This window comes from Lolium rigidum, chromosome 4, assembly GCF_022539505.1.
Source record: "Lolium rigidum isolate FL_2022 chromosome 4, APGP_CSIRO_Lrig_0.1, whole genome shotgun sequence".
Lineage (NCBI taxonomy): Eukaryota > Viridiplantae > Streptophyta > Magnoliopsida > Poales > Poaceae > Lolium > Lolium rigidum.
Genome location: NC_061511.1, coordinates 135,460,093 through 135,481,190, shown reverse-complemented (window position 1 = coordinate 135,481,190; position 21,098 = coordinate 135,460,093). Strand labels below are relative to the sequence as shown.

The 21,098-nt window shown below is 43.5% G+C and overlaps 1 protein-coding gene and 1 long non-coding RNA gene across 4 annotated transcripts in view; both read right to left on the bottom strand.

The window, feature by feature from the left end:
- Positions 1–5,723: 5,723 nt before the first annotated feature.
- LOC124705714 (alpha-galactosidase-like) overlaps positions 5,724–21,098 on the bottom strand; it is a 57,242-nt gene continuing 41,867 nt past the window's right edge. The window contains exons 1-15 of one of the 2 annotated variants that reach the window (XM_047237424.1): positions 13,040–13,239; positions 11,486–11,544; positions 8,273–8,329; positions 8,093–8,127; positions 7,743–7,846; positions 7,520–7,595; positions 7,369–7,427; positions 7,219–7,284; positions 7,050–7,133; positions 6,898–6,962; positions 6,734–6,816; positions 6,552–6,642; positions 6,418–6,467; positions 6,159–6,299; positions 5,724–6,066 (exon numbers count right to left, since the gene is read on the bottom strand). In XM_047237424.1, coding sequence (XP_047093380.1) covers positions 5,983–6,066; positions 6,159–6,299; positions 6,418–6,467; positions 6,552–6,642; positions 6,734–6,816; positions 6,898–6,962; positions 7,050–7,133; positions 7,219–7,284; positions 7,369–7,427; positions 7,520–7,595; positions 7,743–7,846; positions 8,093–8,127; positions 8,273–8,329; positions 11,486–11,544; positions 13,040–13,224 — 1,239 coding nt within the window. In that variant the 5' untranslated portion in view covers positions 13,225–13,239 and the 3' untranslated portion in view covers positions 5,724–5,982. Of the gene's footprint in view, positions 6,067–6,158; positions 6,300–6,417; positions 6,468–6,551; positions 6,643–6,733; positions 6,817–6,897; positions 6,963–7,049; positions 7,134–7,218; positions 7,285–7,368; positions 7,428–7,519; positions 7,596–7,742; positions 7,847–8,092; positions 8,128–8,272; positions 8,330–11,485; positions 11,545–13,039; positions 13,240–21,098 lie in introns of those variants that run through there. The other variant, XM_047237423.1, reaches the window with a different exon arrangement.
- LOC124705718 lies at positions 16,190–19,746 on the bottom strand. 2 transcript variants are annotated; one of them, XR_007004142.1, is made up of 2 exons: positions 19,339–19,746; positions 16,190–18,791 (listed from the first exon to the last, which is right to left on the bottom strand). It is a non-coding gene; the product is annotated as an uncharacterized LOC124705718 (long non-coding RNA). The 2 variants fall into 2 exon arrangements; XR_007004141.1 differs by having other exon boundaries at positions 16,190–18,788.

Sequence of the window (21,098 nt, the reverse complement as noted above, 5' to 3'; positions counted from 1 at the left end):
CTGGAACGTGCTTAGCTTACTAGCTAGTGTGGGTCGTTTGTTTCTACCCAGTGTTAGACTACGTGTGTTTTTCTTCCTCTCACCTGTTGTAGCTCTAGTTTGTGGTCGTGGCCTCTTTGCTGGCTCTGTCTGTTTGTTCTGTAAGACTTTAACCACTTCGGTGGGTTTCTCCCTTCTATATTAATACATGCAAGGCTCTTGCATGGTTCGAAAAAAAAAATTGCTCAGTTGTATAACAGCACGTTCAATCTTCTTCAATTAAGATTAATCTTGGTAGTATGAGCAAATTGTGAATTCTTGGCCAAACAAAAGATGTGAGGATATATGCAGTTATGCACATAGGTGGATAGGCCCCATAAGGTAATGCATGTGTAGCGTGGATTATGGGAATGCTCTGTCAAGGACTGCAGATAGCTAGGTCAATAAACCTGGATATTCTGCATATTTCTGAAATTTCAGTAAGAAATTCATGTATAAGGTATGCAGTAGTTCTGACTTGGGGCAGTGATTAATTCTTCACGTTCATGAATGTGGAGAGATGGCACTGGGGGATTCCAGCTGCAAGGTTAGTGGCCTGATCCTTGATTAGTCCTGTTAAATTTTATATGGTTCTGAAGTAATAGCCTGAATTTAGACTTGTTTCTATTTAGGTGTTGTGTCATATTACTTTCTTTCTACCTGGCAATTTTATACCCCTAGGTACCTTTTAATCTTTGACAACTCACCAGAATGCACTTATCTATGTGATCTTGAATTATGTTTCCTTCTGCTACTTGTTTCTTTGCATGAAAATATGCTCGAAGTGTAAATGATTAATTTTTTGAATCATTCTTCGTGCGGCCTGACAGAATCACTACAGGAATGGGAGGCTATGCCGAGGGCCAGGCTATACGCCGACGGCCAAAAGTCGGGGCCGTCGGCGTATGGCCCGGCCAGGCCAGCCTGCCCTTTCAACACTCGGCGAAACGTGGCCGTCGGCGTAGCGACCTCTACGCCGAGGGCAGCCCTCGGCATATCTTTGGCCCTAGACGTAGACAGGGCTACGCCGACGGCCACCCTCGGCGTAGGCTATTTTTCAAATTTGTCTAATTTTGTAAAAATCATAACTAATTCATATGATGTCGGAAAAATGCGTATGAGGTATCAAAATGTTCAGAAAAACATCCTCTATCCGTTTATGTCAAAATCATGCATATTTGAATCATGTAGAATAACATGTTAACATAGAAACAATTCAATCACTTTCTTATATGTTCTCGGGTTCCCGTTTTAGCCGGATGGCAATTTAAACGAAGTCAGAAAATCTCGCGGAGCCGCATGACATCATTTTATGTGTCCTAGTAACCACTCCAAAAGATGGAATTGGGATACGACAATTATTTTGGAAAACCCTTCACGAACAGGGCTATCAAGTCCGGATTTCTATGGCTTTTAGGGCAATGAGTAGGAAACGGCCCGTGACACCGCATAGTTTGTCGGAACGAGACCATATTTGGCACGTGCGTGGTCCCTGGGATGGGAAGCAATGCCCCGGGAGCGCATTTCCAATCCGACCCATGGGCGATGGTTTTTTCATTTTCGGGGTGCCAAAACAGGTTTTTTTGTGAAGGAATTACATGGGGCGCATTTTAGTATTGCGCGAGACCTCTGCGTAGTGGTAGGACACCGCCTTCGCACCCCATATCACATGCCATATGTGCGCGCTAGCTATCTGGGAATCCATGCGGCTTCCTGCGGTGTCCCGCCGAATCCGCTGGAAAGTGACCGGATTTGAACTAGGGCTACACTTTCCGTCGCTCAATAAATTCCGCAAAAATTGTTTTTAGGTCTATGACATATCAGTTTATGTGCTAATTTTTGTCCGTTTAGCGCGATGGTAAACGGGTGCACCAGCAGCGCCCGGTACGGCCATACCGCATCTCCGTGGGGGCCCTTTTGGCCAAATGACAATTTAAACAAAGTCGAGAAAATCCCGCGGAGCTGCATGGCGTCATTTTATGTGTTCTAGTAACCACTCCAAAAGTCGGAATTAGGATACGGCAATTATTTTGGAAAACCCTTCACAAACAGGGCTATCACGTCCGGAGTTCTATGGCTTTTAGGGCAAATGAGTAGGAAACGGCCCGTGACACCGCATAGTTTGTCGGAACGAGGCCATATTTGGCATGTGCGTGGTCCCTGGGATGGGAAGCAAGGCCCGGGAGCGGATTTCCAATCCGACCGATGGGCGATGGTTTTTTCATTTTCGGGGTGCCAAAACGGGTTTATTTTGTGAAGCGACTACATGGGCGCATTTTAGTATTGGGCGAGACCTCCGCGTAGTGTTAGGACACCGCCTTCGCACCACATATCACATGTCATATGTGCGCGCTAGCTATCTGGGAATCCATGCGGCTTCCTGCGGTGTCCCGCCGAATCCGCTGGAAACTGACCGGATTTAAACTAGGGGTACACTTTCCGTCGCTCAATAAATTCTGCAAAAAATGTTTTTATGTCTATAACACATCACTTTATGTGCTAATTTTTGTCCGTTTAGCGTGTTGGCGAACGGTGCACCAGCCCGCCCGATACGACCATTTCGCATCTCGCGAGGGGGCTGTTTTGGCCACATGGCAAATTGGGTGTCATATTTGGATTCCTCTAATTTTTAGGTTCAAATGATGATATGTATGTTATATTTAGATTCCTCTCATTTTTCTGATCGATTTAGACATATTATTTGTGGAATTTTGATTTTCCGATTTAAAGATATTAATTATTCAATATTAAATAGAAAAAAGACCAAAAAATAAAATCATTTTATTTTTATTTGAATTCAATATTATTATTACTTATATATATTCATTGTTGTCTACTTAAGTAATTGTTTGGGATTCAAAAATAAAGAAGTGTGCATCACGGTTCAAGGGTTAATAGGGTTGATATGCTATTATTATCAGCAAGAGGTGTCAATTCTATAATGGAAGCTCATCCGAATGAAACCAAGAAGTTAAGCGTGCTGAGGCTGGAGTAGTGTGAGGATGGGTGACCGACTGGGAAGTTTAACCATGATTGTAATTTGACATAAGATTAAGTGTAGTTAGAGTTAAAAGTGTATTGGGTGAAAGAAAAAAAAGAAGAAATTGTGTAAAAGAAATTAAAATTTTAAAAATTTTAAAAGTCTATGCCTAGGGTTTTGCCGTCGGCATATAGAAAAAAATATTTTTTTTTCGAATTTTTTTTTTTGAATTTTTTTGGAAACGGGAAATTTAAATTTTTAAATGGTCTATGCCGAGGGTTTTGCCGTCGGCGTAGCGTGCTACGCCGAGGGCCGGGCTACGCCGACGGCGATAGTGCCTTTGCCGAGGGATTTACACGCCGAGGAGCTATGCCGAGGGTGGCCCTCGGCATAGCCTACGCCGAGGGCCAAAGCATGCTACGCCGAGGGTTCCCGGCCCTCGGCATATAGCCCCATTCCTGTAGTGAATCCCACATCATCTGCCACCACATTCAGAGGTGGAGTAGAAGCGCTTGCACGTAGCGAAGCGTGGGCTCCAAGTCCATGGCAATGTTGTTGCGCTTGCAGCTTGAGATGTACTTGCTCCAAATGATCATCATCGATTTGAAGGGTGCGTAGATGGTGCTCAATGACATAAACATGCACTGATCTTCACAATGATGTCTCAATTTCAATTAAATTTTGCTGTATGTTATCCATGACGTAACTTGAGACTGGAAACTCCAAAAAAAAAAAATGCAGCACAAGGGGATGGTCGCTAGTGGTCTGCCACGCCTTAGCGAAAAAGCGAAGAAATAGGTTCGTCATTCCATTACAATATCATCAAGAACAAGAGAAAGAACTAATATCCTGTTTGGGGATTTCGATTGAAATACCCTTTATGGGTGTTTTACGTAGAAATACTATTTTTGCTTATTTTAACGATCCACGATACGAGAAAAGATAAAAAGGGTTCCGGAATTGTTAAATTTAGATATAGGACCCTAGAGGAAGAATATAGGACTCGAGAAGAAGACTCGAGAAGACGAATATGAGACCCTAGAAGAGGAATATAGGACCCGAGAGGACGAATACGAATATGAAACCCTAGAAGACGAATATGGAAGCCCAGAGAACGAATATGGGAACCCAGAGAACGAATATAGGACTTTAGAGAAACATTATTTAATGTGGTCTATATGGTCGTCTCCCTAGCTTATATGAGTGTAAACACCAAGTACAAACATGTCTGTTGCCTCGCTGTCCGTTTATGACATTTCAGAAGTTGTTGACTCAAGGAAACACAATTTCCATTGTGAGTAGTGCTCTATTCTGCAGCTCTGAATTTTCTGATATGGTGAGAGCTGACGTTGTGACTCTTTGACATATTCAAGAAACAATTGGCATCTACAAGATAAAACTGAAGCGAGATAGTAGGTTCATGCAGTTGAAGCTTTGCCGAGCTGTTTCGTGCCATTCATTTTTTTTTCTTCCTGTGCACTGTAAACAAAAAAAAAATAGTGGCACGAATGTTGTTCAGTTGCTTCAGATGGTATTTAATATTTTGCAGCAGGGACAAAGGTGTATATAGTTAACAATATTGGTTAGTTTGCAAATAGCAGATGTGAGACAGAAGTAGTATTCATACTCACACGCACTCCTTCAAACCTCCAATTTCCTCTTTGTGATTCAACATTCTAGAAATGCCCTCGGAGCAAATCAGAAACAAATATGCGGATAGTAGATCCCCATGTCTTAGTTAAATCTTAGTTTGTAACTTAGTGAGGAAACGAATTCCATGATGCGGTCTATCCAACCTTCCTAGGAATCCATTTTAGCCATCATCTTTCTGAGAAATTCGTCATAAGCTTTGTCCATATCCAGCTTAACTGCACATAATCCAGATCCACCTTTTGTTTTCTTTGTTCAACCAACCTCGCCTTGCTCAGACACCGATCAGTCAGCAAATTTAGGAAACCGAGTTTCGAGGAAAACGAAGAACCGTACCAATCGGTTCAGCCTAACTGAATGACCGGGCTTGTTCGGCTAACGCCGGGGCAGTCGCCACCGTGCTAACATGGGCCATCGGGTGTAACATGAGCCGGCAAGGAGATGGCCGTCGCACAGTGCCTGGGTGAAGTTGGCTCCGGCCGGCGTGCTACTGCTACCCACACTCTTTGCCTCTGGTTTAATTTCTCAGCAGCCTGATTCATGTTCTCTTCTGCACCCAACCTGTCGGATGCCAGTATGAACTTACCAACTAGATTTCTTCAGAGCTCTGTGCTGGCATTCAGTAGTACAGGTTTGGTTGGTTTGTTTAGAGCCCAACAATTTCAGGGAGAAACCCCAATGTACTTTCAGGGCCCAAATGTCTGACGAAGTACTGCTCAATGTTATTATTCGTAACATTTTTGGCAAGCTAAAAAAACAGCTCGTGAAAACATTTTATTTATATCATGGGACGGAGGAGGTAGAAGAGAGCGGTAGGATCTTCGTCGGCGGACCGTGTCGAGCTAGTTTTTCCTTTTCCATCTTATGTTCTTCCCTTGTGTTGGACTAGTTCGTTGTGCATGTCGAGAGGTTTCGTTGGGGTGACTCCTTTCGTAGGTGCTGTTGATGCTTTGCTCGGATAGGAGCATGTATGGATCGTTCATGTTATCTGTCTTGTTGTGTCATGTGTACTCTGCCGTTGTGGCTTCATTAATTTAAAGCCGGGCTCATCTTGAGCCTTCCGTCTAAAAAGAGAGCGGTATGAGATTCTTTTTTGTTGCTGCAACTTTCGCTACAACTTGCAAACTTGTTCAGAAACAAATGCGCTGACGTTTCGCAGCACATCATATACACCTACAGTTTATTTCCAGCGGTACACAAATAACCAAATTGCATCTCTCAAATTTCATTTCAGCTCTACCGATCCTTCAGTGCAAACCCTTTTCCTGAATCTTGGCCTGTAGATGATCGACTGTAACCCCCAATACGAACTTCGTCTATGCTTTCATCTAAAATTACTTGGGTGTGAGGATGTACATCTTGCAGTCATGAGGCGCCACTGAGGCGGATATTTGCCCCTGAGCGGAGGATGACGAGTGCTGCACGGCAAGACAGAAATTGTTGTTATGAACTCCGGAACCTGCAGTGCATTGTTAAGAAAATCAAAGAGCTCTGAAGAAAGCGAGCTTACCGCCCATAGATCACGGGCAGTGACAGTGGCGGATGCAGGGAGCCCAACGCTTGACCAGTATGCAGTGATGGTTGCCTGGTACCCCTGCCTGTTCCATAGAACCACGGCTTTCCTGTTGCCACTGAGCGGACCGGCCCATACCTACAAACAATTACGCAATTACAGACTCCGAATCATGCTAATTTTTTTTTGTCTTGCTGTGATATGGCTCAAACTTCGTCGTGGAAGCCAGGACTAAGGGGTTTGAATTGAGCCATACCTCCAAACCATTACTAGATTGCACCTTCTTTCCCTGGACGCCTAGGCTGTCTGTTATGAAAATTGTTGTTTGAGTACACTGAAATCCCATATGAAGAAGGTATCTTGGGCAAGTAAGTGTAAGATAATACTTGCCTTGGTTGACGGCGATGACCTCCGAGTTGCTGATTATGTTCTTTGTCGCCTGGCTCATGGAGCGCACATCGCACCCTATCAGAAGTGGAGCCTACACAATTCGAACCAGCATTGCAGTTAGAAATGCCGAAAATTTCAGAACTGAAGCAACAGTGTTAAATGCATGTGGGAAAAATAAGTACCTTAGCAAGTGCCCAGATGCTGAAGTGCGAGCGGTACTCAGCTTCAGTCATCCCACCATTCCCAACTTCAAGCATGTCAGGATCTGAGATTGGAGCAGAACATCAGTTTGAATATAATAAATGGCTTGTCAATCTCCAATAACAGACTTGTCTGAAACTCCTACCGTTCCATCCACCAGGTCCGGCGTAGGAGGCCCATTTATCATTCTGGTCCGCACGGGATGTCATGCTGAAGTAACAACGTAACTTACGATCAATCCTGCTAATTCCAGTAGCTACTTGACCAAAATTCTAGATTTGATGAAATGAGCAGCACCTGTTCCAGTTGTCGGCGATGTCACCAGTTGTCCTCCAGCTATTACCCATGCCACCTGCCCATGTAGCAGGGTTGTTGTCTCCCCTAAACAGCGAACCGCAGTAGTGTGAATCAGCAATGAATGATGTTGCTACTGCCCATCCTAATATCTTATGAAGAGCAAACTCACCATTCACAGAGTGAGAAGAAGATGTTCTTCCCGTATTTCTTGATGGCGTTGCTCATCTTAGTATATCTGCATGAGCCATGACAATTTACTTCACAATCTAACACATAAGACTCAATGCACTGGTACTGTTTGCAGTATTGTTCTCTTTACCTTTCCACCACATTCCTGCCACCATTATTGCAGTTGTCGTACTTCAGATAATCAACTCCCTGTATTTGAGAAAGCAAGAAGTACAAGAACATCAGGATTTATTGTGTCAGTTTGGCATATGGCATTCGGTAAGTAGTTTTAAGGTGCATACCCAAGATGAGAAAGTTTTCACATCTTGCTCTTCATGATCTAGTGATCCTGGCATTCTGAGACTGCACGTTTGTGTCCTGCCATACATGGTCCCGGTTAGTTTCAGGCACATTGCCAGTTTGTCATTATACAGATTCGAGTTCTCTTGGGCTAATGCAGAGTAGTTGCTACAGTATGATAACAGATTAATGTGTTTGCTATGATAGATTGGATGGCTAGCATACCCAGCATCACTGTAAACACCAAGCTTCAGCCCTTTTGCGTGCACATAATCTGCAAGCGCCTTGATGCCAGAGGGGAATGTTTGCCTATGTGGAACCATGTTACCCTGACAGCGATAACATTATAAATGTTACTCACATGCATAATTCTCCGCTTTGAAGACGTCTTCAAACATAGTATACACACGTACATGATTTGTTTTGAAAAATAGCAATTAACAATAATCTCTTGATGTTCAAAACTAGATTAGAGGAATTTCTTGAATCTTATAAAAATACACTTTCACAGTTGCACTGTACTGAAAATGATACAAGTGGTTAGCAATGCTTTTATGCCAAGTTTATCTCCATACCTGGTAATCCCTGTTTTGTTCTGCCCAGCAATCGTCTGAAACAAAAGACGCGAAACATATTTGAGTATGATTAAGACACTAGAAAATATTGCAGTAATTACGTCCAACTTGTCATGTAAAGCATGGTTAAGAGAGGGTATTCTTGAAGAAAATAAACATGGTTCAGAGATCACCCCATACCTATGTTGACATATTTATACCCCAACTTCGCCAGACCAGTGTTGATCAGTGCATCAGCTGAAGGAAAGGAAACCGGTTAATCTATAAGAAAACAGCTTTGCATATAACAATTATTTCGATGGTGTAATTTGACACCATGAAATTCATTGCATTACTGTTGTCGTAAGACAACGAGATCATCACAACGACCCAGCTAGTGACTCGGTGGTTCTAGTAGTGACCAACCATAGCTGCGTGACAATGGGGTCAGTACAATAGGAGCAGGTGCATGCCTCCTCTTATTAGAACTGGGTAGTTAGGCTGCAACAGTTCCAAGTCCGAGCCAACTTTTTTTCGAGAATTCGGCAGGTGAGCTGCTCGATATATTACTAGAAGAAGATTTGGCTCAGTTAATCAGGGAAACCGGGCCCAAAAACCATACAGAGTGGCCGAGTTTATGAGGGAAACCGGCTGAAAAAACCGCACAAAAGTCGGGGCCTCATCGCCCACACGAAACGAGACCACCGACAACCAAACACACACCACCAAACCCGGAGCCGCTGCTCCGACGTCCCCTGCTCGGAGGCGAGCCGCAACGCCGCACGGCGTGGACGACCTGTAGCCCAAGCTACCAAGGCGACCACCCGCAGACCACGAACGCCGCGCCAAAAGGTCCGGGGCCGCCGCCCGACTTGCCAGCCACACCGACCACCCCGTCGCGTAGGCCGGGCCGACGAGGCTCGCTACCCACGTAGCACGAACACGCCACCCATGCCTTGCAAGACCATGACCACACCCCATGGAGTCATCGCTGCAAGACCATCCGAGGCCGCCGCCTCGGCGCACGTCAACCGTCCGGGGCCGCCGCCCCGGCATCCACCACCCTCGGCGACAAGGCAACCAAGCACAACTACCGCACAACTACCACACCACGAGGACTACGGACTCCAAAAGCGGCGCCTTCAAGAAGGTAACGGCACAGTGTGTCGCCGCCGCCCGCTCCAAGGAGCAGAGGTTTTCACCCGGAGAACGCAAGAACTCGCGACAGCAGGAGACGAAGCCCCCCGATGAAGCCCTCAACAGGGAAAACGGTACCCAAGGGCACCGCCAACATCGGCACCGAATGGTGCGAAGCTTTCGCCTGGAGTGTCGACGCTGTCGTCAGGCCCAACGTAGGCCCTGGCAGAAGAGGTGACCCGCCGAGCAGGGTGCCTTGTTGCCGACCACCAAACAGAAAGCGGAGCTGGGAGGTGCCCATCGGGGACCGCAGGGGCCCATCTGAGCCCGCAGGGGGCCGCCCAACAGAGCCCCGCGCGCGAGCGAGCGCCGGCGGCGCAGAAGGCAGCGCCGCGCCAGGCGGAGAACGCGGCCGCCCCAAACAGCAGGGGCCGGGCGCCGAGCCGGCTCGACCAGAGGGCATGGCCCGCACGAGCCCATCTAGGCCCGCTCGAGCCCATCCAGGCCTGCGTGCACACAGCCGCCGCCGGCGCAGCAAGCCGCCTCGCCCCAGCGACGCCACGCCTCCTCAGCACCGCGCCGCCGGCCACACAGCCTCCGGTCCCCAGCAGGGAGGCCTCCCTCCGAGCCGCCGCACTAGGAGCCGAGAGGGACTAGGTCCCCGCCGCCCCCTTCACCGGCGCCGCACGGCTTTGCCGGCCGGCCACCTTGGGGGGCGACGAGGAGAGGGAGGAGGGGAGGAGGGGCGGCGGCGGCTGGGAGTTGGGTTCGCCCCCCGAGTCGCCCGGAGGAGGCGACGCGAGGGACGCGAGAGGAGGATCCTTTCGTTTCAGAAATTCTACCCCGTCCGAGCCAACTTGTTAGTTCAGAAGTCCCTATCCTGACATGTCTATCTATGAGCAACGTCATAGATTCTGGAGAGACCATTGTGGTCTGTGAGACTGTGACACAATGGTCAATTGATTTATTTATTTAATCCATTGGACCACATATGTTTTTAGACTGGTGAGAGAATTAATATATCCAGGCATCCAGAGCCATAAAAAACCTGATCAAGATATGTTCAGAGCTCTGCGCTACACAGGCTGTCAACATAAGCGATTAAATTCATCCCAATCCTCATCTGACAAAACATGAAATTTTTAGAAAAAAACAATGGGGTCCTTTTCGCAATTGATCGGTTGGCCTAAACTATGGTTATGGGTCCTCATCACCCCTCACCCCTGATGAACATGAGAATCGAAGTTATTCTGCACACGGGCCTGTTCACATTCAGGATGGCAAACCATCTTCATATCTTATCGGCTATCTACAGGATGGCATGTGGACGTGCTCCTCTCAATGGATATAGCTAAAGCGTAACATGCTTGGGATATTTCCGTTCTTGAGTAGATTGGACCGGTTAAGCTGCTACTGTTACAAAAGCTACTACGTACCAACACATGGTTCCACTTGCTTGTTTTCTTTATGCAGATTTCCGGGACAAAGGACGGAAAAAAGGCATCTCCGAATCACTCACAGGCGGAAAAGGCGTCTCCGGATGTATGGACGAATGATTCCCAGATCAGATCCGTCTGCTCGAGGAATAAAGATTGGGCATTTGATCTAAAATATAGAAGATCGGGCAGGGATTCTGGAGGAGAGAATACGGCAAATGTGCACGGGTTGTCGTAGTGTTTGTATTGTTCGTGGCTTCGTGCAACTTGCTGCTTGCAAGCTGTAAGCAACGACCAACAACAACTCGCCGCTCGGCAGCGAGTGAACTGGAGTGGTAGCTAGCTAGCTTCTGCCGGCCGACAAGTGTGAGGCGAGGTCTATATATCTGCCTCTTGGGGGCAACGCCCAGCGCCGACGCCCTCGAGTCTGCACAAAAATCTCTTGGATGGCTCGCCGCACCGACGACCCACCGCACAAACGTCCGGCGTGCCCGTGGCTGGTTCGTTCGGACAAAACGAATCTAAACATGTTTCTCGGCTGGCTGCTAGCGAAGCTACTTGATTATAGGGCTGTGTGACTTGTGTCTATGGCCTTTTCGATGAATCTTATCTTGTTTTCTTAGGCAAACACAGGGTTAAGTCGCTCCAAGGTCAGGATCACCGATGCCTCCTCGAATGTTTGCTAACCTACTGTTACAGGGTTCGGATCGAGTTCCGGGCATGTTAGCAGTGACAAGGACGTGTTGAAGGGCACAACGGCTTAGCAAGCGATTGGGGCCGCATGTGCATTGAAGAACTGAAAGTGGGACATGAGATGGGGATTGGGGCAAGTGTAGCGTACCTGTCTCCCTGATGATCTCCTCGTTGATCTGGCAGGCGAAATGGTTCCAGCTGTTCCACCTAACACACATTTCGTCAACAGGGTCAGATTAGATTAGCAGATAAAATTGAGACCCATGACGACGCTTGTCGGGAGAAAAATCGTTACCCGTAACTACGTGTTCATCAAAAAGAATAGTTGCCACCAGCGACACATTATCACCGATACGATGCAATTGAAATGTTTGCTTCTTCTAGTCTAGAACGGAGTAGGTACTACTCCTTTAGCGCGAGTCAGTTCCAACTTAATTATCGCAGATTTGTCCAGATTCACATGTATCTACGCACTAAAAGCGTCTAGATAATGTGTATCTAGACAAATCTGCAACATTTAATTAAGGATGGAGGAAATAGTACTCGTTACAACGTGCCATGTTCATCATCCACTGAAAAACACACGGCACCACCGACACACCCCATCCATGGTAATCAAAGAAGAGGCAAGTCGCCTGATATACCTACGTCTTGATGAAGCATGCATGATCGATGAAACGGAAGCATGGTACGGCGGAGGCAGTCGAAAAGAGGCCGAGTTTAGGTTGCACTCTATCTACAGTTAAATAGTATACGAAGCGGAATGACATAGGTCAAGGGACAGACACAAAGACCAAAAGAGTAAAGGGAAAGCGCATAGCTAGGCCGTCGCATCTTTTCCCTCTTCTATGGGCATGCTTTATTCCTCTGTTGATCCTCTTTTTTCCTTTTTGTTTAGAGAAAAACATAAGTTCCATGCTGATTTATATCATTGAATTGACATGTATAGATGGTTAGACACTATCAAAAGGTGATAATATAGGATGTACTACCTCCGTCCCATAAATCACGTCCAGATATGTGTATCTGCATAAATATTGTTATGTATCTATGTAATAAAATACATCTAAATATATACGTATATAGATAAATCTACGATACTTATTATGAAATAAGTGGAGTATGAAAAATTACTCTAGAGCATGCTCAAGTATACAACTATGCCAATATGGACGCTAGGGAAAAGAATCCGTTAGGTGTTGCGTGGATGATGGGAGCAGAAAAAAAAACATCAACCACATCCACATGCGTGCACGCGTGGTTGCCCAAGCATCTACCCCATCTTATCAAGCCGAAAGGAAAAGAAAATCTAGTAGTAGGGAGACGAAAAATGAATAAAGGAAACGGAAATATTGAGTTTGACGAAAGCGTCCAGAGCATGATGAAAGCAGAGCGACCCAGTCGGTGCTGTGCTGCAAAAGATTTGGCCATGCACCTTTCTCGCTTACGATGCAAGCCAGCGACATGCAGGCATCATACAGCACTACTGGAGCGTCACTTTCCTCGCGGGAAAGCTACTACTCGTACCATCATCCACGGCGACGGCAGAATCTCGAAACCGTATTTCTGGAGCGCGTTAAGTAAACAAAAAGTACAGTTTCTTGGTTCGTGCAGATTATTGGGCCGCAGCGTGGGGCGGAGAATACGAACGCACAGCCGCACAGGGAAGAAGAAACGGTCAATGGCGGCGTAACGTACGTACCCCATCTGCGGCGTCCTGCCGAGCCCGTTCTCCGCCGCCCTCCGCCGCACAACCGACGACGCGTTCCCCCCGTACGCCGCCAGGGGCGGGCCCGTCGCCGTCCCGGGCGGGCCGGGCACCCTTCCTCCGGCCACCGCCGTCGCCGCCACGGCGAGCAGCGCGAGCAGCAGCGAGGCGCGCGCCATGGCTCTCCGCTTCCGCCGCCGACTGGAGTCTGGAGCAGAGGAGGAGGTGGGGTGGGGGCCGGTAATGGCAGGAGGAGCGCCGGTGAGTGAGTGACTGCTGGGACGCGCTTGACCGGCGCCTTTATATAGGCCCGCGCCGGCCCCACCGGTTCCGATACGAATTAATGCGGATTAATTCCCTCCCTTTTATTTCGAACTTCAGATTTATTTTCTGCGTATCGTTGTTTGATTTAAGAGATTATGGCAGTGTTCGCTGCATTTTCTTTGGAACCACGTACCTCGTGCTCACCCAGTCACCCCTGTTGGAACTTGGAAGTGCCTTGACGACCTATTGACTTGTGTCGTGGTGTTTATCCTCAGGGTAGGTATAGCCGGAGTAGCAGTATATACTAGTATCATTTAAAGATCACAATAAAAATAAATGATATGGTGTACTATTTTTTATTGTCATCCCTAATGATTAATTAAAACTATTTAAATTTCAGTAGAATATTGCCTTGAGTAGGGAAGGATAAATGGTATGGTAGGGAAAATAGTTTTCTCATATCTTTTAAGAGAGCTTCTCTTAGCTATAATAGCCAATCTTCTCCTTCTTCATTATCTCTTCTATATCCAAAGCAGGAACCAACGGACCAACCGTAAAGTAAGGGAAGCGTCACCTAATTATGCATCTCCTCATAAATAATATGTGCACTTTCGAGTTTTCTCTGAAGTCCTAGCTTTTTAAGTTTGACTCGCTTTATAGGAAGAACCAACAATACTTACAAAACCAAATTAATAAAAGTAGATGCATCTTGGAATGTAGTGTCGTAGTATTTCATCTCATAAGTACTGCTAACGGTTTTCTATAAAGCTGGTCAAAAACTTACTAAAGTTTGACTTAGGACAAAACCTAAAAGTAGATTTATTTATGGATAGAGATAGTACGTCCATATAATTTGTAGTCAAATGTAAACCTTTTAAAATTTTGACTAAATTTATGTGAAATAGTACCGGTGTCTACAATATCAAACCAATGTTACGAGAGCCACCATGGCATATATTTTCATGATACATGCATTCGATATTGCAAGGATATACATGTTTTTTTATAAATAGTCAAACTCTATAAAATTTGAATTTGACTGAAAGTTATATCCAAAAAAATCGAAGGAGCGAGTATTTGGTGGGCCCCTCTGGATAGGATGGGATAGAGTGGGATGTCCATGCGAAGGAGGGAGTATTTGATGGAACACGAGAGATATCATCTCCATGGATGCACTAGTAAAAAAATAGCCCATTGATGGTATTGCGAAATTGTCACTAAATCATCTAACAATTATCATCTAACACTGTAAACTACTACAAAAATCATATAACATTTTACACTACTACAAAAATCATCTAACATTTTCGCTAACAATAAATCATATAATTATCTATCTATCAATTTCACTAACAATCATCTAATACTTAACTATTTAACAATTCACTACAAAGCATGTAGTGATTACAACATAATTCATATATAAATATAACATAATTAAAAATTAATCATCTACAAAATCTACAATATATCATAATCCATCTATACAATCTCACATAATTAAAAATTAATCACCTACAAAATCCACCATATTTCATCTCAAAATGTACCATAACTAAAATAAATCATATACAAAATCTACCATAACTCATCTATAAATATATAAATATACAAAATCTACCGTAATTCGTCTATAAAATCTAATACCCATGTAATGATATGTCCTTGTGTTGCCTTGCCTATTAGATTTTGTTGCCTAATTGTTGTTGTTGCCTAATGATATGTCCTTGTTGCCTCTAATGTAGAGCATGATCAAGCGATGATCATTTTTGTGGGTTTGAGATTTGATTTGAATTCACTTCCAGGTTGCTGAAAAACGAAAACTCCCTAATTTTTGAATTTCTTCCAGGAATTCTTCCTAGAATATTTCCTTTGATTTATATATCAAAATGGATTCACCAAAGTGTGCGTGCATGTAAAGTAAAAGAAGAAGGTAATGTTGATCAAGAGTATGTGGTGTTGACCAAGAGAATAAGATGGAAATAGTGTTGATGGTGTGTTGAGCAAGAGATTATAGTGTAGATGGTGTGGATAGGCTAGTCAGGTTTTTAGCTTAGGGTTTTATTTTTATTTTTCATGTCGTTTGTATTAGGGTTTCCCAAGAATAGACATTAGTGGTTTATTCCAGTATGTAATTAACTTTGTAATTGTTAGAGATTGATGAACACATTGAGTTTGTATTGTTGCGATTTTTATTATTCATATATGAATTTTTGAATCCAGTACTTATTATTTATATTCAAATATGAATTTGAATATATGATGATATATATGAGTTGAATTTTGTATCGATGTTTTTTTAGATAGTTGGTGGGAATATTTGAATTCAAAGACTTTCGTTTTTTATTCAAATTATTTGAATTTAAGTTTGACTTGGTTAAAATGTGTTCAATTGGTTTAAAGTTATTATCACACAGTGATAAACACTAATTGCAAATAAGATTACGTTTTCAAGTTTTAGATTTGCCCCAAATTTTGAATTACTGAAAGGTCATATCAAATTTTTAATTTCAACACCCAATGCTCGACTTAGGTCAACTTCAACACTGAAGTTCAACTTTGATCACTTTGGTTTACAAATGATAAAATCTATAAAAAAAAATCCGTATTTTAGATATGCATGCTATGCAAATGCACATTTTCAATACTAGTGGTTGGGGCGCCCCTTGGGGCGCCTCCTAGCAGGTCAGGTGCATCCTAATCAACATCCCAGTCATGCATATCCTTGATCCATACTTCTTTGTATATGAGCAGATCTTAACATCTACTCCCTCCGTTCCTTTTTAATTGACTCAAATTTAGTACAAACTTGTACTAAATCCGAGTCAATTAAAAAAGAACGGAGGGAGTAGTAAACACAATAATACAAACATTTGGTCATTTTACAAAATCCAAGTAAAAGCTAATCCTTCTTATTATGGCATACCATATGGGTGCACTCAATGGGTAAATCTGAAGAGAAAAATAAAACCAACTTATATTCATGCATTAAGGTTCCAGCGACTCCTGCTCCAACCTGAAACAAGAAACTCTGCACCGAATCAATATCATCATTAGCTGTAACATGTGTTCATCGGTTAGAGATAGCCCCGGAGAAATTAGAGGACCAAGTAAGTACACTATTAGACAGATATTCACGGCATGTATTATTATTAAGAGGCATTAGCATGCATTCATATTTATCCACACTTTTTGGCATATCATAAAATTCAAAATTTCGGACTTTACATGTCATTTTTAGAGAGGAAAAATAGTATTTTGTACCACAGAATGTGCCCACAGACATTTCCATAACTTTTGCTCTATTGACTGGTTAATATGACCTTCAGCTGAAGCAGGCCATTGTGGTCTACCTTTTCCCTATGTGCTTCGTCACCATTCCTAACCAATAAAGGAATACATGAAGAATTATTGGTCAGCATACATACCTTTTACATGCTAAGACAGATTTTGCAGTTGGATGAAATCTCAGATCAAAATAACATCACATCTGCCGCTGAAGTTGTTCGCGAATAGAGCCATGATCTTGGTCAGGTTCAAACATTAGGTGTCCCTCACTGATTTGGATTCCATCCGGCATGCATAAGATCTTTCTTTTCGGTAGCTTGTAAATATGTTACTAATTTATTATCTATACAATTTCCATGTTATACAAACATTTTGTTCATCGTTATAGACTACATAGTAGGGAGTAAGGACACGACAATATATTTTCTTCACAATTTTGTTAGTCAGTACAGGTTCAAATCTGTACTTAATTAACATCAATAGGATAAGCTAGCACAAACAGAAATAAATAATATGCTGACATGGTGATGATGGGAGTGCAAAGCATCACTGGAGCAAATCCAGCAAGCAGGAACTAAGCTGATTGCTCTCTTGTGCATTTTGACATAAAAAATTATCTCAAGCCCCACAACCAGAGCCACATCTTGCTAAAGAAAAATCCAATAAATCACATTTACTTGCATGATTTGAAGAATGATGTTTCACGGACAGTCACAACCAGCAATATTTGAATCAATGTCAAACAAGAATCAACGAGCACGAAGAAATTTTCATATTTGGGGTATATCTAGTTAATGGATAAAAGAGGAAATAAAACATGATTAAGTGGGAAATGGGAAAAAATATTTGCATCAATGTCAAAAAAGAATAAACGAGCACGAAAAAATCATATTTGGGGTACATCTATTTAATGGATAAAAGAGGAAATAAAACATAATTAAGTGTTCAATGGACAAAAATATTCAAAGATCAACAATTATACTGGATTTACAATAAATAGTTTCCATTGTAAACAGTAAATGCAACCTTAGGTTAAAAGACAGGAAAAGAGTATAGTCACTGTGGAAGCCATACCTTGCACCTACGATAATCCATAACTAAAATGGATGGTAGCATGCTAACAATAAAAATCACGGCTTGAATGAATTACATTTTCAATAAGCATGGCTGAAATATTAGAATAGCCTTTACGTCCTACCAAATATACAAAATAGTTATTGGCTGCTTACGTGAAAACTAAAGATCATTATGGGGCAATGGGAAGGAACTGCCTCACACAACATGGCGAATCAGCAATAGACTAAATCGTATGCTTCAATCACTTTCATCATAAGAAATAAGAAACAAAAAACAATAGTTATACTACCTGATTTTTAACGTGGAAGTAAGCTCACAAGAAACCAAAAAGCATATTACGGTAGGGATCACCATAACCTCCATTGTTTCATACTCATTTAATCCTATGAAAAACAAAGTTTCGGTGCAAACAAATATCTACACTATTGTGTACTACATATGAGAAAAAAAGCCAAATAAAGTGGCGTAACAGTTTCTACTTGTGAAAGATAAAAGATTATTCGGATATTGCAATACAACAAATAAATTTAGCACCATAACAATTGACATCATAGGAAATCAATTAATACAGGAGCTAACAAGCCTGAAACCAGCATCAATGATCTATTTTTGACAACTCCAGAAGACAACCATAATATTATCAGCAGATTTATATGGCGATATTCACTTTGAGGTATATACCATGTAAAAAGAGAGCGTACCACACAGAAGAGATGGAAATAAGGAGAGTTAGTTCAGGTTAAAGTTGAACCGGTTGTAGCAATAAATTCACATAGTAGAGCTTACAGGCAATATTGCTACATATTCCATGACTCCATCAGAACCTGGCCGACCAATCCTGCTGGTATCTTGATAAAACTTACATGCAATATTGCAACATATTCCATGACTCCATCAGAACCTGGCCGGCCAATCTTTGTTGGTATCTTAATAAAACTTATTCACCTGATCTGGTGTCTCATGCAGCATATGGTAATATTGGTCCGCAAATAAAGAGCAAACGTATACGAGAAAATTGTCAATCGACACTGATATATTTATTAAATATATAATAGGGTGTCAACAGGGGAGATAAAGCTACATCTGGGGACCTGAGTTCTTGCTTGCATCGCTGCTGCTGAAAGGAAAATTTTATGTTAATGCACAAACTGAATGAGATATTAGATTGATATGGAAATGTAGCAATTATTTACCAGTAATGACGAATACTAAAAGGCAGACGAGAAATAAGAGAAAACATAACAATTTAAATTTTGATATGAAATTAATCCAGTACCTCGCAAGAACTACTAATCCAAATGCAGATTTCAGAAATTAAACAACTAACCATATCAAGATAAAATAAAAGAGTACTAAAATTTCAATCTACTCGAAGAATTGCAATAAAAAGCCCGGGACATCTAAACCATAATAATCCTACTTCAGGACACTTCACAAACAACAAAGATTTTGACAGTAATAGCAAACTCCCAAAACCATGACTGACCTAGAGATCTAGAAGTGAGTAAACAAGGTAAGCAGATAAACATAAATCTCATCTTCTCATGTTCGATTAGAATTGCTTGCAAGGCAGCATGCGAGAGTAAACAAGGTAAGCAATTGATTGAGCAAGAAAATAAGAGTAATAGTTGCTAGGATTTGGGGATCGGAAGAGGGTAAGCTACCTAGCTTGAATTGTTGTTCATGTGCGTGACATGCTACATGTGTCATCAAGCTCTACCCCTAAATCCTTCATATTCTATTCATTCTTGGGATCCCACTGGAGCAACTGAAAAGCTGAGGAGGAGAAGGAGCGTCTCCGCACATGGAGAGCTGCCCCTGCAGTGGTGCTTGCTGAGTGGCCCTAGCTAGGGCCTCCCTAGTCTTCCTCTTCTGAAGATCCAGACTCGCGCTCACGAGAGCGCTGGCGTTTGCGCCACCCTCAACCTTGTTGCAGGGAGAGGCCGCCGCTGCCGTGAGGGGAAGGAGCCATGAGGTTGGGGGCGAGGAGGAGAGAGAGCGGTGGCGGCGGCGGGAGGACTCTCGTGGAAGCGAGAGGCGGCGGCAGCAGGGGAAGGGAACCTAGATGTGGATGGACCGAGACCCAGTGAGCTGGATAGGGTTAGTGACTTTTTTTTCTCACCCGACGCGGTTTGTTTTCCTGGCCCATCCAATGCTGACACGTGGTAGCCCAACACCTAGTCGGTACGCGCGCCTCGCCCAGCCTGTGGCCGCCTCTGCGCTATCGTGGGACGCTCTCAGACAGGACAAGTACTCACGCACCTGCTTGTTCTCAATATATCCTTCCGAGGTTCTATTTTTCGGGGTGTTACAGATATGCACTTTGGTTTTTAGTGTATTTGGTGGAGAGAGAAAGAGATGTGTGAAGGTGGGAGATGGAGTTTTCCTTTTCATTTTTGAGTCTGAAATTTCAAAACAAACTATTTTGAGAACCGTTTGCTCAAATTACCAACTATTTTCACATTTGTACTCCATGCATCGAGATTTTCAAAACTATATCTCATGTTGATAGATTTCGATAATTTTGTTCGATATTTACAAAACTACTACGTTTATAATTGGGTTTTAGTGCAACATATATTCGGGTTTCCATTGAATTAATTTGTACTTTTGGTATTAGTGTAATTTGTACTCTATTTTTCATTGTACTTTCTTCAGTGTATTTCTACTTTGTGTTTTGTATGCAAGTACTCGGTCTTATGTGTACCTGTAGTTTGTGTTGTGTGAACTTATACTCGATCTTTTTGTACTTGTAATTTGTCCCTTGTGTACTCGTACTTTCTATTCTGCTAACTTGTACTCAGTCTTCTATGTACTTGTATTATGTTTCTTGTTTACCCTGTTTTCGGTGTACTAATCATCAAGTATTTTTGGACTTCGTAGATTAGGTTGCTGCATGTACAGCCGGGCATGGGCAGCCCGGCCCGGACGATCCGGCCCGAAAATCCCGGGCCGGGCCGGGTCGGGCTTGCACTTCGGGCCGGGTTCGGGCTTGTATTTCACTGCCGAAACCAGCCGAAGCTCAGAAGAACCCGGCACACAGCCCGGTCCACCGGGTGCTGCTACCGGACTGCGAAGAGGAACCACAACACATGAGCTTCCGGCAGTCAGCCCGGTTCACCGGGTGCTGCTGCCGGGCTGTCCGGTATGTGGCCCGGTACCTCCGGGTCAGCTACCGGGTGGCTCGACTCTGAAGTGAAAAACGGCTACTTTTCCGGGACGACTATATAAGCCCCTTCTTCTTCCTTGAAGGGGTAAGAAGACCAGTGCAAAATCTCAAGACATTTCTCTCTCTCTCTCATACTCCATTGTTGAGCTCCAAATCCTTCGGATCTCCCTCCTCCTCCACCCAAACTCAAATCCTCCAGGGAAAAGCTAGAGGATGTCTTGATCTATAGTTCCACCAAGCAAAATATTGTTCCCC